At 44.1% G+C, this 17,474-nt stretch overlaps 1 protein-coding gene across 1 annotated transcript in view; it reads left to right on the forward strand.

Moving 5' to 3' along the window:
- ALPK2 (alpha kinase 2) overlaps positions 1 to 17,474 on the forward strand; it is a 73,517-nt gene that overhangs the window by 29,244 nt on the left and 26,799 nt on the right. The window contains exons 4-6 of the mRNA XM_072133491.1: positions 10,704 to 10,851; positions 14,658 to 14,785; positions 16,485 to 16,520. Coding sequence (XP_071989592.1) covers positions 10,704 to 10,851; positions 14,658 to 14,785; positions 16,485 to 16,520 — 312 coding nt within the window. The remainder of the gene's footprint in view (positions 1 to 10,703; positions 10,852 to 14,657; positions 14,786 to 16,484; positions 16,521 to 17,474) is intronic.

Genomic DNA, 17,474 nt, shown 5'->3' on the forward strand with positions numbered 1-17,474 from the left:
GCCTTTACTGTCTTAATGAGAATCCTTGAATGTTTGTCAAGTGATTCACCAGTCCTGGTGCTTACTTTTGTGCTGTGTGCAGACTCTCTGTGATTCCTGGTTTACATGTCTGAGCTCTGCTGAATAGGAGGAGCTGCAGCAGGAGAGTTATGACTCATCCTGCTCCCTTCGCCTCTCCTCTTCCTGTCTCTGTCAGTGAGGAAAAGAAAGATACAGTGGGAGATGCCATGAGAAAGGCCTAGATCAGTGATAGAGAGGAAGCTGTGTATGCACGCAGAGGGCAGCATGGTGAGAACAGCGAAAGGCTGAAACTCTCAAAGGAGGCAAAGACACAGGTACATGCAGAGACACGTTTAATGGAAGAGTGGCCAACCCCTTTAACTTTGGTGCTAATGACAGCTGGAATCAATGGGATTCGACACTCAAGATCTGATACTTATGAACTAAGCAATGGAATCTGAGGTGCAGTACCAGACACTTACCACTGACAAAAGTGGCGCTGTTTCTGAAAATAAATGCTTAATTCATTAAAATTTTATGTTATTCAATCACCTAGCCATAGAAAATTAGACTCTTCAGTCTCCTCCCTTCAGACAATTTGTCGCTGCGTCCTGCATGTATTCCATGCACATGATCCCTAGTGTTGCATTACTTTACAGCCAAACCTCTAGGGACGGCATACAGTATATATAGATGCTATTTTCAGAGCTGCAACTAAAAGGTAATATGAGACCCTGTCCTTGTCTCTGGAGCTTTCTCTGACTCATCCAGAACTTCAGAGAAGTTCATCACTGACTGGGACTATGTAATCTTTTAAAGGGAAAGTTAAAGACAAAGGGGACCTTATAGTACTGGCAATGAACTATGTCGGCCATTATTGACCCATTATTGACTCATGATACCCTTCATGAGAAATCTAAGGGAGTCAATACCAGACCCGTGGTGTTACAAGAAACCAGTGGGTTCTGGTGCAAACTTTGTTTCGAGACTCCATATACCTAAACTCTTTTGGCCACCCCCATTCCACACATAAATGCCACACAAACACACACATACTCATTCCCCATATATATACTGTCCAGCAGCAGCCCTATATATTAACATGGTGTGGAGAAGCCTCCCCTCATTCATGAAATGTCCAGCAGCCTCCCCTCATTTATGAAATGCTCAGCAGCCTCCCCTCATTTATGAAATGTTCAGCAGCCTCCCCTCATTCATGAAATGTCATGCAGTGTTCACAGGCAGAGTGCACAGCAGTGTCTGTGCCCGTGCTACTGCATGGTACGCCGGAAGAAGTAGAGGAAGCCGGACAACAGGGGGTAAGTACTGAGTTTACTATTTTATACAACGGCCCTGTGACTGTTAATTTGTTATCTATGCTTATTTAGGGGAGCCTGCTTCTGGTCATTTTATTGAGTGGAGGCTGCTGCTGGTCATTTTATTGAGTGGAGGCTGCTGCTGGTCATTTTATTGAGTGGAGGCTGCTGCTGGTCATTTTATTGAGTGGAGGCTGCTGCTGGTCATTTTATTGAGTGGAGGCTGCTGCTGGTCATTTTATTGAGTGGAGGCTGCTGCTGGTCATTTTATTGAGTGGATGCTGCTGCTGGTCATTTTATTGAGTGGAGGCTGCTGCTGGTCATTTTATTGAGTGGAGGCTGCTGCTGGTCATTTTATTGAGTGGAGGCTGCTGCTGGTTATTTTATTGAATGGAGGCTGCTGCTGGTTATTTTATTGAGTGGAGGCTGCTACTGGTCATTTTATTGGGAGGAGGCTGCTCCTGATTATTTATTGAGTGGAGGCTGCTACTGTTTAATTTATTGGGTGGAGGCTGCTGCTGGTTATTTTATTGAGTGGAGGCTGCTGCTGGTTATTTTATTGAGTGGAGGCTGCTACTGGTCATTTTATTGGGAGGAGGCTGCTCCTGATTATTTTATTGAGTGGAGGCTGCTACTGGTTAATTTATTGGGTGGAGGCTGCTGCTGGTTATTTTATTGAGTGGAGGCTGCTACTGGTCATTTTACTGAGTGGAGGCTGCTGCTGGTCACTTTATTGGGGAGGCTGCTACTGGTCATTTTATTGGGTGGAGGCTGCTCCTGATTATTTTATTGAATGGAGGCTGCTGCTGGTTATTTTATTGAGTGGAGGCTGCTACTGGTCATTTTATTGAGTGGAGGCTGCTGCTGGTCATTTTATTGTGTGGAGGCTGCTGCTGGTCATTTTATTGTGTGGAGGCTGCTGGTCATTTTATTGTGTGGAGGCTGCTGCTGGTCATTTTATTGAGTGGAGGCTGCTGCTGGTCACTTTATTGAGTGGAGGCTGCTACTGGTTAATTTATTGGGTGGAGGCTGCTGCTGATTATTTTATTGAATGGAGGCTGCTGCTGGTTATTTTATTGAGTGGAGCCTGCTACTGGTTAATTTATTGGGTGGAGGCTGCTGCTGGTTATTTTATTGAGTGGAGGCTGCTACTGGTCATTTTACTGAGTGGAGGCTGCTGCTGGTCACTTTATTGGGGAGGCTGCCACTGGTCATTTTATTGGGTGGAGGCTGCTCCTGATTATTTTATTGAATGGAGGCTGCTGCTGGTTATTTTATTGAGTGGAGGCTGCTACTGGTCATTTTATTGAGTGGAGGCTGCTGCTGGTTATTTTATTGAGTGGAGGCTGCTACTGGTCATTTTATTGAGTGGAGGCTGCTGCTGGTCATTTTATTGTGTGGAGGCTGCTGCTGGTCATTTTATTGTGTGGAGGCTGCTGGTCATTTTATTGTGTGGAGGCTGCTGCTGGTCATTTTATTGAGTGGAGGCTGCTGCTGGTCATTTTATTGAGTGGAGGCTGCTGCTGGTCATTTTATTGAGTGGAGGCTGCTACTGGTTAATTTATTGGGTGGAGGCTGCTGCTGATTATTTTATTGAATGGAGGCTGCTGCTGGTTATTTTATTGAGTGGAGCCTGCTGCTGGCTATTTTATTGAGTGGAGGCTGCTGCTGGTCATTTTACTGAGTGGAGGCTGCTGCTGGTCACTTTATTAGGGAGGCTGCTGCTGTTCATTTTATTGAGTGGAGGCTGCTACTGGTCATTTTATTGAGTGGAGGCTGCTGCTGGTTATTTTATTGGGAGGAGGCTGCTCCTGATTATTTTATTGAGTGGAGGCTGCTACTGGTTAATTTATTGGGTGGAGGCTGCTGCTGATTATTTTATTGAGTGGAGGCTGCTGCTGGTTATTTTATTGAGTGGAGGCTGCTACTGGTCATTTTATTGAGTGGAGACTGCTACTGGTCATTTTATTGAGTGGAGGCTGCTGCTAGACATTTTATTGAGTGGAGGCTGCTGCTGGTCATTTTTATTGAGTGGAGGCTGCTACTGGTCATTTTATTGGGAGGAGGCTGCTACTGGTCATTTTATTGAGTGGAGGCTGCTACTGGTCATTTTATTGAGTGGAGGCTGCTACTGGTCATTTTATTGAGTGGAGGCTGCTGCTGGTCATTTTATTGAGTGGAGGCTACTGCTGGTCATTTTATTGAGTGGAGGCTGCTACTGGCTATTTTATTGAGTGGAGGCTGCTGCTGGTCATTTTATTGAGTGGAGGCTGCTGCTGGTCATTTTATTGAGTGGAGGCTGCTACTGGTCATTTTATTGAGTGGAGGCTGCTGCTGGTCATTTTATTGAGTGGATGCTGCTGCTGGTCATTTTATTGAGTGGATGCTGCTGCTGGTCATTTTATTGAGTGGAGGCTGCTGCTGGTCATTTTATTGAGTGGATGCTGCTACTGGTCATTTTATTGAGTGGAGGCTGCTGCTAGACATTTTATTGAGTGGAGGCTGCTGCTGGTCATTTTATTGAGTGGATGCTGCTGCTGGTCATTTTATTGAGTGGAGGCTGCTACTGGTCATTTTATTGAGTGGAGGCTGCTGCTGGTCATTTTATTGAGTGGAGGCTGCTGCTGGTCATTTTATTGAGTGGAGGCTGCTGCTGGTCATTTTATTGGGTGGAAGCTGCTGCTGGTCATTTTATTGAGTGGAGGCTGCTGCTGGTCATTTTATTGGGTGGAAGCTGCTGCTGGTCATTTTATTGAGTGGAGGCTGCTGCTGGTCATTTTATTGAGTGGAGGCTGCTACTGGTCATTTTATTGAGTGGAGGCTGCTGCTGGTCATTTTATTGGGTGGAAGCTGCTGCTGGTCATTTTATTGAGTGGAGGCTGCTGCTGATTATTTTATTGAGTGGAGGCTGCTGCTGATTATTTTATTGAGTGGAGGCTGCTGCTAGACATTTCATTGAATGGAGGCTGCTGCTGGTCACTACGTACAGTATAAGGTGTATGAGTATGGTGAGTACATGTCTGTGTAGCATATATGTTCATTCTCAAGTATAATGTGCGGGACTGATGTGGCAGAGCAATTTTAGGTATTTTGGGGGCCCCAATCCAAATTTGCATTGGGGCCCATTGATATCTTGTTACCCCACTGGTGGGGACATTGTATTTAGGTAGGTTTAATATTTTCCGTGCTGTGATAAGCATTGTGACAATAAGTGTGACCACCAGGTTTAGGGTCTCCATAACTCAAGCTAGTGACTTCTTTATGACATGTTGTGAAATTAGGCCCTGACAACGGGTCCAAGCAGAGATGGAGCCACAAGTAATGTTACTATGTGTCACTATTTTCCATTGGAGATCACATGTAGGAGGTGGCCATTACTCGTAGGGGTTGACCGCTTGCCTGGGGCAAATTTTGACAAATTTATAACAATTTTATATTGGAATTTAACACACATTATCATAGTTATCAAATTGAGAATGAAACTATGACTTTCATTAAAGTTTTCAGAGTGTGGAGCAAAGAACAGGACATTGACCTCAATGATGGTCCGGGATGCGGGGGATGGGGAGATGTTAGACAATAGCAATCATTACAACAAAGAGGAGGGAGCGGCTGAACCCGAACCTGGAATGAAGCCCTTGAGCCCCCTAATGGGACAGGTTTCCGGGTCACTATAGGACATAATAACAAGTGACAACTAATTAGCAATGGGTAATTTTATAATAGCGGACCATGGCCGGATGCCAGACGACACTGTATATGGTCTTGTTATTCCACCAATGGAATGTCAGTAGCCTCATGCCGGGAACCCGATGGAAAATTCAGATTGTCCAATGACAAATGTCTTCTAATGTGTACAAATATATAGCAATAACAGACATGTCACCATAGACGGGGACAAACATTATCCCATCTCCAGCTACAATCACATAACCGGGAGAGAACCTCATCTTCTGACCCATCATTACATCACTACTGACAATAGATGATGTCACAGCTTATCTCCTCCCCCTCCCTGTACAATGTCCTCTATATAGATAACACTGACCCATCATTACATTACTACTGACAATAGATGATGTCACAGCTTATCTCCTCCCCCTCCCTGTACAATGTCCTCTATATAGATAACACTGACCCATCATTACATCACTACTGACAATAGATGATGTCACAGCTTATCTCCTCCCCCTCCCTGTACAATGACCTCTATATAGATAACACTGACCCATCATTACATCACTACTGACAATACACGATGTCACAGCTTATCTCCTCCCCCTCCCTGTACAATGACCTCTATATAGATAACACTGACCCATCATTACATCACTACTGACAATAGATGATGTCACAGCTTATCTCCTCCCCCTCCCTGTACAATGACCTCTATATAGATAACACTGACCCATCATTACATCACTACTGACAATAGATGATGTCACAGCTTATCTCCTCCTCCTCCCTGTACAACGACCTCTATATAGATAACACTGACCCATCATTACATCACTACTGACAATAGATGATGTCACAGCTTATCTCCTCCCCCTCCCTGTACAATGACCTCTATATAGATAACACTGACCCATCATTACATCACTAATGACAGATGATGGCACAGCTTATCTCCTCCCCTTCCTGTATAATGACCTCTATATAGATAACACTGACCCATCATTACATCACTACTGACAATAGATGATGTCACAGCTTATCCCCTCCCCCCTCCCTGTACAATGACCTCTATATAGATAACACTGACCCATTATTACATCACTACTGACAATACACGATGTCACAGCTTATCTCCTCCTCCTCCCTGTACAATGACCTCTATATAGATAACACTGACCCATCATTACATCACTACTGACAATAGATGATGTCACAGCTTATCTCCTCCCCCTCCCTGTACAATGACCTCTATATAGATAACACTGACCCATCATTGCATCACTACTGACAATAGATGATGTCACAGCTTATCTCCTCCCCCTCCCTGTACAATGACCTCTATATAGATAACACTGACCCATCATTACATCACTACTGACAATAGATGATGTCACAGCTTATCTCCTCCCCCTCCCTGTACAATGACCTCTATATAGATAACACTGACCCATCATTACATCGCTACTGACAATAGATGATGTCACAGCTTATCCCCTCCCCCCTCCCTGTACAATGACCTCTATATAGATAACACTGACCCATCATTACATCACTACTGACAATAGATGATGTCACAGCTTATCTCCTCCCCCTCCCTGTACAATGACCTCTATATAGATAACACTGACCTATCATTACATCACTACTGACAATAGATGATGTCACAGCTTATCTCCTCCTCCTCCCTGTACAATAACCTCTATATAGATAACACTGACCAATCATTACATCACTACTGACAATAGATGATGTCACAGCTTATCTCCTCCCCCTCCCTGTACAATGACCTCTATATAGATAACACTGACCCATCATTACATCACTACTGACAATAGATGATGTCACAGCTTATCTCCTCCCCCTCCCTGTACAATGACCTCTATATAGATAACACTGACCCATCATTACATAACTACTGATAATAGATGATGTCACAGCTTATCTCCTCCACCTCCCTGTACAATGACCTCTATATAGATAACACTGACCCATCATTACATCACTACTGACAATAGATGATGTCACAGCTTATCTCCTCCCCCTCCCTGTACAATGACCCCTATATAGATAACACTGACCCATCATTACATCACTACTGACAATAGATGATGTCACAGCTTATCTCCTCCTCCTCCCTGTACAATGACCTCTATATAGATAACACTGACCCATCATTACATCACTACTGACAATAGATGATGTCACAGCTTATCTCCTCCTCCTCCCTGTACAACGACCTCTATATAGATAACACTGACCCATCATTACATCACTACTGACAATAGATGATGTCACAGCTTATCTCCTCCCCCTCCCTGTACAATGACCTCTATATAGATAACACTGACCCATCATTACATCACTAATGACAGATGATGGCACAGCTTATCTCCTCCCCTTCCTGTATAATGACCTCTATATAGATAACACTGACCCATCATTACATCACTACTGACAATAGATGATGTCACAGCTTATCTCCTCCCCCTCCCTGTACAATGACCTCTATATAGATAACACTGACCCATCATTACATCACTACTGACAATAGATGATGTCACAGCTTATCCCCTCCCCCTCCCTGTACAATGACCTCTATATAGATAACACTGACCCATCATTACATCACTACTGACAATAGATTATGTCACAGCTTATCTCCTTCCCCTCCCTGTACAATGACCTCTATATAGATAACACTGACCCATCATTACATCACTACTGACAATAGATGATGTCACATCTTATCTCTTCCCCCCTCCTGTACAATGACCTCTATATAGATAACACTGACCCATCATTACATCACTACTGACAATAGATGATGTCACAGCTTATCTCCTCCCCCTCCCTGTACAATGACCTCTATATAGATAACACTGACCCATCATTACATCACTACTGACAATAGATTATGTCACATCTTATCTCCTCCCCCTCCCTGTACAATAACCTCTATATAGATAACATTGACCCATCATTACATCATTACTGACAATAGATGATGTCACAGCTTATCTCCTCCTCCTCCCTGTACAATGACCTCTATATAGATAACACTGACCCATCATTACATCACTACTGACAATAGATGATGTCACATCTTATCTCTTCCCCCCTCCTGTACAATGACCTCTATATAGATACCACTGACCCATCATTACATCACTACTGACAATAGATGATGTCACAGCTTATCCCCTCCTCCTCCCTGTACAATGACCTCTATATAGATAACACTGACCCATCATTACATCACTACTGACAATAGATGATGTCACAGCTTATCTCCTCCCCTTCTCTGTACAATGACCGCTATATAGATAACACTGACCCATCATTACATCACTACTGACAATAGATGATGTCACAGCTTATCCCCCCCCCCTCCCTGTACAATGACCTCTATATAGATAACACTGACCCATCATTACATCGCTACTGACAATAGATGATGTCACAGCTTATCTCCTCCCCCTCCTCCCTGTACAATGACCTCTATATAGATAACACTGACCCATCATTACATCAGTACTGACAATAGATGATGTCACAGCTTATCTCCTCCTCCTCCCTGTACAATGACCTCTATATAGATAACACTGACCCATCATTACATCACTACTGACAATAGATGATGTCACAGCTTATCCCCCCCCCCCTCCCTGTACAATGACCTCTATATAGATAACACTGACCCATCATTACATCGCTACTGACAATAGATGATGTAACAGCTTATCTCCTCCCCCTCCTCCCTGTACAATGACCTCTATATAGATAACACTGACCCATCATTACATCAGTACTGACAATAGATGATGTCACAGCTTATCTCCTCCTCCTCCCTGTACAATGACCTCTATATAGATAACACTGACCCATCATTACATCACTACTGACAATAGATGATGTCACAGCTTATCTCCTCCTCCCTGTACAATGACCTCTATATAGATAACACTGACCCATCATTACATCGCTACTGACAATAGATGATGTCACAGCTTATCTCCTCCCCCCTCCCTGTACAATGACCTCTACATAGATAACACTGACCCATCATTACATCACTACTGACAATAGATGATGTCACAGCTTATCTCCTCCTCCTCCCTGTACAATGACCTCTATATAGATAACACTGACCCATCATTACATCACTACTGACAATAGATGATGTCACAGCTTATCTCCTCCTCCCTGTACAATGACCTCTATATAGATACCACTGACCCATCATTACATCACTACTGACAATAGATGATGTCACAGCTTATCTCCTCCTCCTCCCTGTACAATGACCTCTATATAGATAACACTGACCTATCATTACATCACTACTGACAATAGATGATGTCACAGCTTATCTCCTCCCCCTCCCTGTACAATGACCTCTATATAGATAACACTGACCAATCATTACATCACTACTGACAATAGATGATGTCACAGCTTATCCCCTCCTCCTCCCTGTACAATGACCTCTATATAGATAACACTGACCCATCATTACATCACTACTGACAATAGATGATGTCACAGCTTATCCCCTCCTCCTCCCTGTACAATGACCTCTATATAGATAACACTGACCCATCATTACTGATATACAGTGGATATACATCACTACTAATACATCTCTGTAGATGGAAAAATACACAAAAAAAAAGTTAGGTTACAAACCCAGCAGGACCAATATAAACAGCAGGGGATAGAAAGAGTTTGGACTATTATTTTCTTAAATGTGATGATCCAGGTCTGACTTCATGGCCCCATCTGGCGCTGGCAGGAGGTAGACAACAACAAATGGAGATACATTCATTACATCTGCGCTGAGTATAAAGCAGCCAAGTGTACAATGTGTCTACTGCTAATAAACCGCTGACTCAGCAACACGACATAAGTCATTACAGAGCAGAACATCTTACGCCCTGTATAGACAAGTGTTACAGCCAGAGGGGGCGCACAATGGCATGTCAGTGCTTAGTTTACAGTCCTTCATCCTGGGGGTAGAGCTACAGCCAGAGGGGGCACACACCAGCATGTCAGTGGTTGGTTTACAGTCCTTAATCCTGGGGGTAGAGCTACAGCCAGAGGGGGCCCACACCGGCAAGTCAGTGCCTGGTTTACAGTCCTTCATCCTGGGGGTAGAGCTACAGCCAGAGGGGGCACACATGAGCATCTCAGTGCTTGGTTTACAGTCCTTCATCCTGGGGGTAGAGTTACATCCAGAGGGGGCACACACCAGCATGTCAGTGGTTGGTTTACAGTCCTTCATCCTGGGGGTAGAGCTACAGCCAGAGGGGGCCCACACCGGCAAGTCAGTGCCTGGTTTACAGTCCTTCATCCTGGGGGTAGAGCTACAGCCAGAGGGGGCACACACCAGCATGTCAGTGCTTGGTTTACAATCTTTCATCCTGGGGGTAGAGCTACAGCAGGAGGGGGCACACATCAGCATGTCAGTGCTTGGTTTACAATTTTTCATCCTGGGGGGTAGAGCTACAGCAGGAGGGGGCACACACCAGCATGTCAGTGCTTGGTTTACAATCTTTCATCCTGGGGGTAGATGTTCTTTACCCATCATTATGTTTTCAGTGTTGTCTTTTAAAATCCTCTGTGCTGCTTTGAGCATATGATAAGATATGCAGACGTGTATAAGCTATAATTCAGCAAGATAATGTAATAACTTTCTCTCTGTGTCTGCAGCTCCCCAGTTATTACACAGCATCCAAGCCGACCTCTTCCCTGATCATTCTGGAAACTTAAAATTATACTGTCACTTTGGGGAGATCCATGCGGATGCAACTATAACATGGACGAAGGATTCCAAATTACTGGCCAGACTGCACAGGAGGTAAGAATCACTGCCAGGATTCAGACGATAAGTGCTAAAAAACTTCGGATTTTTTAAAAATTTTTTTTAGATTTTAAAAAAATTTTCAACTAAATTTAATATTACTAATATTTGTATCCATGGCAAAGCCGGATGATCATCTATATTACTTGAATACGTAAACCGCCTTAATTATGTACAAAAATCCAAAAACAAGAATAATCCAAGCACTTAATAATCCAATAATATGATGCCAAGTGATGCTTTTATTTACATGGCCCTGTGGATAGGGTCTAACTTGAATTCATGGAAAACTAATATAATAATAATAATTGGTTATTCCCTTTGTTGAGTGGTTTTGCTGAAAAAACTATTATAACATTTAGGACCTTGGGAAAGCTGGGTCAGGCTGGCTGCCAAGATCAACACATTAGACACTGAGCTTGTAAGTACAAATGGAGGTTAGTCAAGACATGACTAATCAACCTGAGCTGGATCACTCATACATAGCAGCTGGGGGATGGTGCAGCAATTGATTATTCTGTCTGGCAGGGAGAAGAGTGATTGCATCATCATCTGCTGCAGAGAAAAACTCACCTGCTATGAGAAGTAGGAAAGCAAGCACTGAAGGAGCCATCGAAGCTTCATTATCATAATGTTATATCTGTTTTATCAGCAAAACCACTCAGCTCAGGGATTAACCGAGATATGATCCTGCATCAGTGTAGCTACAGCATTCTCAAGGTGTGTCTGCGTCATAATGCAAGAAATCAAATGGTAGGTTTCCTTTAAATCACACTCAAAATTATAGCACACTTCATATTAATTAATGCCCCCCTCTATGTTAAAGGTGCACCAAAAAAAAGTTGGGGCACTCGGGGTCCCCAGAATTATAAAGAACAAGTGCCACAATTCATGAATCTGGGACATAGTGCAGTTTTTCATCGATTTCGATAAATGTGGCCCATTGTATTCTTTGGGTGGATTTCTTCATTTTAGGCAGGGTTCCATCAAACACAATCATGACGAACCAGGGACACTTACTAATAGATCCAGACATTGTGACTATTATAATCTTCTTATATTTGTTATCCATGGCCTCATTCCTTCTAAAATCAACTTTTATAAATATGCCAATGAACCTTAAGGACTCTGGGGGTGTTACCAGAGCCCCTCCGAACTATAGATTCATAGACCGATACACTGAGCAGAACATGTTCCAACCAACCCCCTGCTCTCTCCCTCCTCTCACTTCCTGGTAGCTAGCAGTAGCAGGAAGTGCAGAGGGAGTCCTGCTCTACTCAATGTAACAGCATGTGAAGCTACAACGTGGAAAGGCTCTGGTAACAACCCCTAGAGCCCTTCTTGCTCATTAGCATAATTATAAAAGTTGATTTTAGAAGGATAACAAATATAGGAAGATACCACAGTCACGGTGCCTGGATCTATGAGTAATGTCCCTGGTTTATCATGATGGTAGATTTCCTATAAATGTGGCTTCCAGTCTCTAAATGACTTTTGGATGTACAAATAGTCAGTGACCGATGAGATATAATGAACGCCGTGATTACTAGTCATGGAGGATTGACACATAAGTCAGTGGATAGTAATAGCCTGGACAGTAAGTGACAGCAGTGGCCGCCAGTGACTGCATCATATCACGTTATACAAGCGGTCAGGCGAGGGTTACATCATATGTCAGCAGGGTTTGGGATGGGAGGAGCTTATTTAACGACACTTGATTGACGGATCAGCAGGATGCTAATGAAACCCAATAGTCAAGATGGGTCAAGCATCTGCAGCTTCTCAGGGACATCCGATGCCCTCCTTCTCCTCACATCACCCCATGTCAGGTCAATACTCCCATCTCCCACAGGAGAAGGAATCATCATCAAAGGGTTTAGACTTACTAAAATAAATTACTAAAATTATCAAATAAATTAATAACGTTATCTATTATCCATTTATAATTAGAGGAATTTTCCAGGATTTTGATATTGTACCTTTGTGCATCTTGTTAGTAGCAACAGGAAGGTGAAATATAAATTTATGCAACTTCCCCCACCGGGGCCTAGCCTTTTCTTGGGGCCGGGAGGCAGCCGGGGGCCCAGAATAGCGGAGTGGCTGGCGGTTGCGGCCTAGGGTGCGCTGATTTCACGGTGGTTGGTATGGGGACCGGAGGGCTGTCCTACAGCCTGGCAGCTCTCCAGCAGGTGGTGTGTGCAAGAAATATGGATGTACTGGCTCTCCATGGGGCAACCCCTGAGTGTCTGTAAGAAATGTCCCTGGGTAATGGATGGGGAAGCCCATAGTGGTTACAGCCATATCCAGGGATCAGACGGAGGCAAACATTGTGCAAATCAACACACGGTTCTTTATTGAACAGCAGACAATGGTCAGAAACGGTTAACAGCAGATTCTTTATGCTGGAAAGGTCATGGAGAGTTGGTCCGCAGGAAAGGTGCAGCAGCCTGATAGCAGGTGCAGGCTGGGCTGGTTCAGATGGAACTGAGTCCAAGTGGTGAAAGCATCAGTTCTGGGCTTAAGTCTCCAGACTTGCGCTGGGTGCCAGGCAGTAGGCCTGAGGCACTAGAAGTTCCTGGGATTAATGGCTGTGGCAGCACTGAAGCACACTTTGGCTCCTGACTGACAGAACAGACAGACCATGAGGTTTGACTCTCTGCTCCGACTCTGCAGACTGACCATGTGCTCTCACCCAGCAGTAGTCTTTATAATCCCTGGTCAGGTGGTAGCACCTCTCCAATCACCTTCCAGCTTTCATAACAGACAGATCATTCCATAATTACATACACCAGTTAACTGTATCTACAGCCCTAACAGCTCCTGACCAGGAGAGGGTGCTATTCGCAACTACCAGCCTGCCTATGCATTGGCAGGGGCGTTGCATTTATATTCCAGGATTTTAGTTTCCTCCAGTGCACTGGGATTGTATCCTCACACTGCTGTGCTCTTTGTTCCCTGCAGCCAGTGTAAGGTATTGTCCCTCCCTGGATAGACATGTAATCATACCTTCGTGTATGTTATTAGTAGCAGCAGGACTGTGATATATGGTTTTATACTCCAGGATGGTAGCTTCTCCTAGAGCACTGGGAGTGTTTCCTCACACTGCTGCGCTCTTAGCTGTGTCTCCATTGCTCTGAGTGACTGCTGTAATATTCAACCAGAGACATACTACAGATTTTACTCAGAGCAAAGGAGGGGCTGTAAAGCAGCTTAAAGCTTATGTACATTGTATTACAGTATTTATAGGCAATATAGGACACAGGATTTGTGGGTATGTGACGCTTTTATGTTTACTGTGACATCACTATATCATCATCACTTCATACAATCTTCCCAAAATTAATCTCCAGAAATCCTAGCTGCCTGCAAAGGGGCCTTTAGGGACCCAGATGTGTCCCGGATTACTGAAATACTAATTTAATAGTTAATGCTTAAATTCAATATTTCATAAAAAACAAAAAAAAGACTGAAAGGACAGATTTGCACAATTTGGTCATGTATCTATGTCAGTAGTGGATTATAATACAGGTGGTTTGGGCAGTAGCCCGGGGCCCAAACCTTCTAGGGGGCCCATGGCCACCCAAACCTTCCATCAACTTTTGTACTGAGAAGCTCCTAGTACACATCGACACAAAAGTCATTCCAGCACCTTTGAAGGTCCTCCAAAGCTCCTGAAACCACAGATTGGAAGCAGCAGAAGGGACTCATCCTTCATTCCCCAAGAAGCTGATTCTAGTACCAGATGTAGGGAGCGATTCCAGACTTGTAGGAAATGTTACAGAATCTCCTCTTTTTATTTCTAGCTCTAAAGACGATTCTCCGGTATCTCTCGCTATAGTGCAGACCAGTAAGAAAGACCAAGGGCTCTACAACTGCACCCTGAAGAATGCGCACGGGAAAGTGTCCACCGAATTTCACCTGACGGAAGAAGGTAATGGTCCAGAGACATTGGGGACGTTCTATGTCTATGTCTGATATGTCAGATTCATTAATAAATGGGATTATTTATCATTGGTTTTCATGTAGTTTTTGGCTTTAAAAAAAAGTCTCAAAAAAGTCACACTGAGGTTATTTCACTGCTGAAAAGTCTCACCTCTTTATTAATCTGATGTAAACCTAGAACTGCTGCTGGTACAACACCGTACAAAGCCGGAGTCATGATTTGGGACTTTTGTAAAAAGTCTCATAGTTACTCGAGTCTCCTGCTGGTATATGTGCTGGAAAATTTTTATGCATTTTGAGACATTATGGGGATTTTTGAAATGATAAATAACATACTGGGGCTCATTTACTAAGGGTCAGAATCGTGCACTTTCGTCAGGTTTCCCGACGATTTCCAATTTGCGCTGAATTGCCCTGGGATTTTGGCGCATCGGCGCCGGCTTGCATGCAACGGAAATCGGGGGCGTGGCCATCGGAAAACAACGGATTCGGAAAAACCGTGGTATTTTTTAAAAAAATTGCGTCGCTTGAAACGCACTTACATGCACCAGGAGGAAGATGGTGAACTCCGGCGGACCTTGGCGCAATAGACACCTGCTGGACATCGGGCGCAGACCTTAGTGAATCCCGGCAGAACCCGAATCCACGTCGGACAGCGTGCCGCAGGATCGCGAATGGACCAGGTAAGTAAATGAGCCCCACTATGTTCTTACGGTCTACTTTCGTTGATCTACAATATTTTTTTCAAAAAGTCCCAAAAAAGTCTCAAAATGCATAAAAAGTCCCAGCACATAGACCAGCAAGGACTGTGTGACTTTTTATGGGACTTTTTGCAATAGTTATGAATCTGGCTTTGCACGATGTTGCACTAGGAGTAGTTCTATGTTTACGCCAGATTAGTGAAGAGGCAGAAATAGACTTTATAGCAATGAAAATTCCCCAAAAAAACCTCAATGACACTTTTTTGAGACTTTTTTTAAGCCAAGAAAGCCCAGGAAAATCAATGATAAATAACCCCCCCCATTGAGTGTAATCTATGGCAAGTATGAGGGAATACTTTGATATGACATGAACTTGCACTGATCCGTGTGTCATCAAGAAATCCGTGACCACAAAACATCTGTTGTCTCCCCTGGCTTCTGTAATACTACAACTCTCATCATGACAATCATTGAGTATCATACCTTGTGTGATAGCCGCTGCGCTTCCAATTAATTTGGTGTTTGTTTTTCTAAAATTCGTGCTCCCGTTCAAAAGTTATTGTCCCGGTAACTTTATTGTGAATTAGCACCTACAGCCAAGGGGGTGGTCACCTTTAGAGACACACCCCCCTGGCAAATAAAAGGTCACCTCCCCCTCAGCGCTAATTCACACAGAACTTTTCCATGCCCATATCTTTTGAATGAGTGGACAGATTTTTATAAAACAAACACCAAACTGATCAGGAGTGCAGAGGCGATCACGTGAGGAAGCGATCACATGAGGGGCGATCACATGAGGGGGGCAATCACATGAGGGGGGCAATCACATGAGGGGGGCGATCACATGAGGGGGGCAATCACATGAGGGGTGTCATTCAGTATTTTGTACTTGGCGACTGTTCCTCTTCTACAATAGCAGTGGAGGGACTGACCGCGGACTACACTATTATACGACGTCGGGGACTAATCCTTCTTTTCTCGTTACAGTGTTGGATCAGCTGACGCGCAGTCAGGAAGTAGAAGGTAAATAATCTTACAATAATTTCCGTATATATAGAGTACATCCAGATGCTGGGATTGTGGCCAGAGATTGATTCCCTGTCCGCCATCGCTGGGTGACCATGTGACTTGCTGACGCCCCATAGCGCCATTGTCCTCTGCATTGTGGTCCGGTGGCCGGTTGCAGGGGTGTCCTACCTTGCACTGCTTTTGGTCGGTACAAACCATTGCATACAGAGGACGTCCCGTTTTGAGGATGCCCCGGTCAGGTCGTCTACTTAACACAATCTACCCTGTGTCGTAGCGGTTCAGACCCTTCCGCTTGCCCATTTATCCTGCTGTTAACACATCAACTTTAATAAGTGACTGGTGCGTTGTCCCTAAAATATCCCACCCCTGACAGGAGCCATTGTCACACAGCAGCTTCGGCCATTAGGACACACCGGAAATTCTGGGACTGTCTCACAAAACACAGGACAGTTGTTGGGAGCAATGCTTGCTGCTAGTCCCTACTTATCTTTCTATCTGGGTGACCACCATCGTATACTAACAGGGGTGTAACTAGGAGAGGCCGGGCCCCATAGCAGACTTCTGAATGGGGCCCCACTTACCCCATTAAATAATATATATATACAATGTATATATGGTGTATATATATATTGTATGTATATATTATTTAAAGGGGTAAGTGGCGTCTCCTAGTTACACCCCTGTTAGTATACGACGGCATACATACATACCGTATACAAAGACATGCAGCATATACACATCACATATACACACAAACAGCATATTCACACTCAATGCCCCAGATGCCGGGCCCCCCTGACACTGTGGGCCCCATAGCAGCTGCTATGGCTGATACCCCTGTAGTTACCCCCCTGTGTATAAGGCTGTATGAGGTTACTTATATACAAGCAATCATAGGAAATGTTCTTTGCTATACAGGAGACTGCCTCTCTATCTGGTTGGAGTTTC

This window comes from Engystomops pustulosus, chromosome 1 (assembly GCF_040894005.1).
Source record: "Engystomops pustulosus chromosome 1, aEngPut4.maternal, whole genome shotgun sequence".
NCBI classification, from domain to species: Eukaryota; Metazoa; Chordata; class Amphibia; order Anura; family Leptodactylidae; genus Engystomops; species Engystomops pustulosus.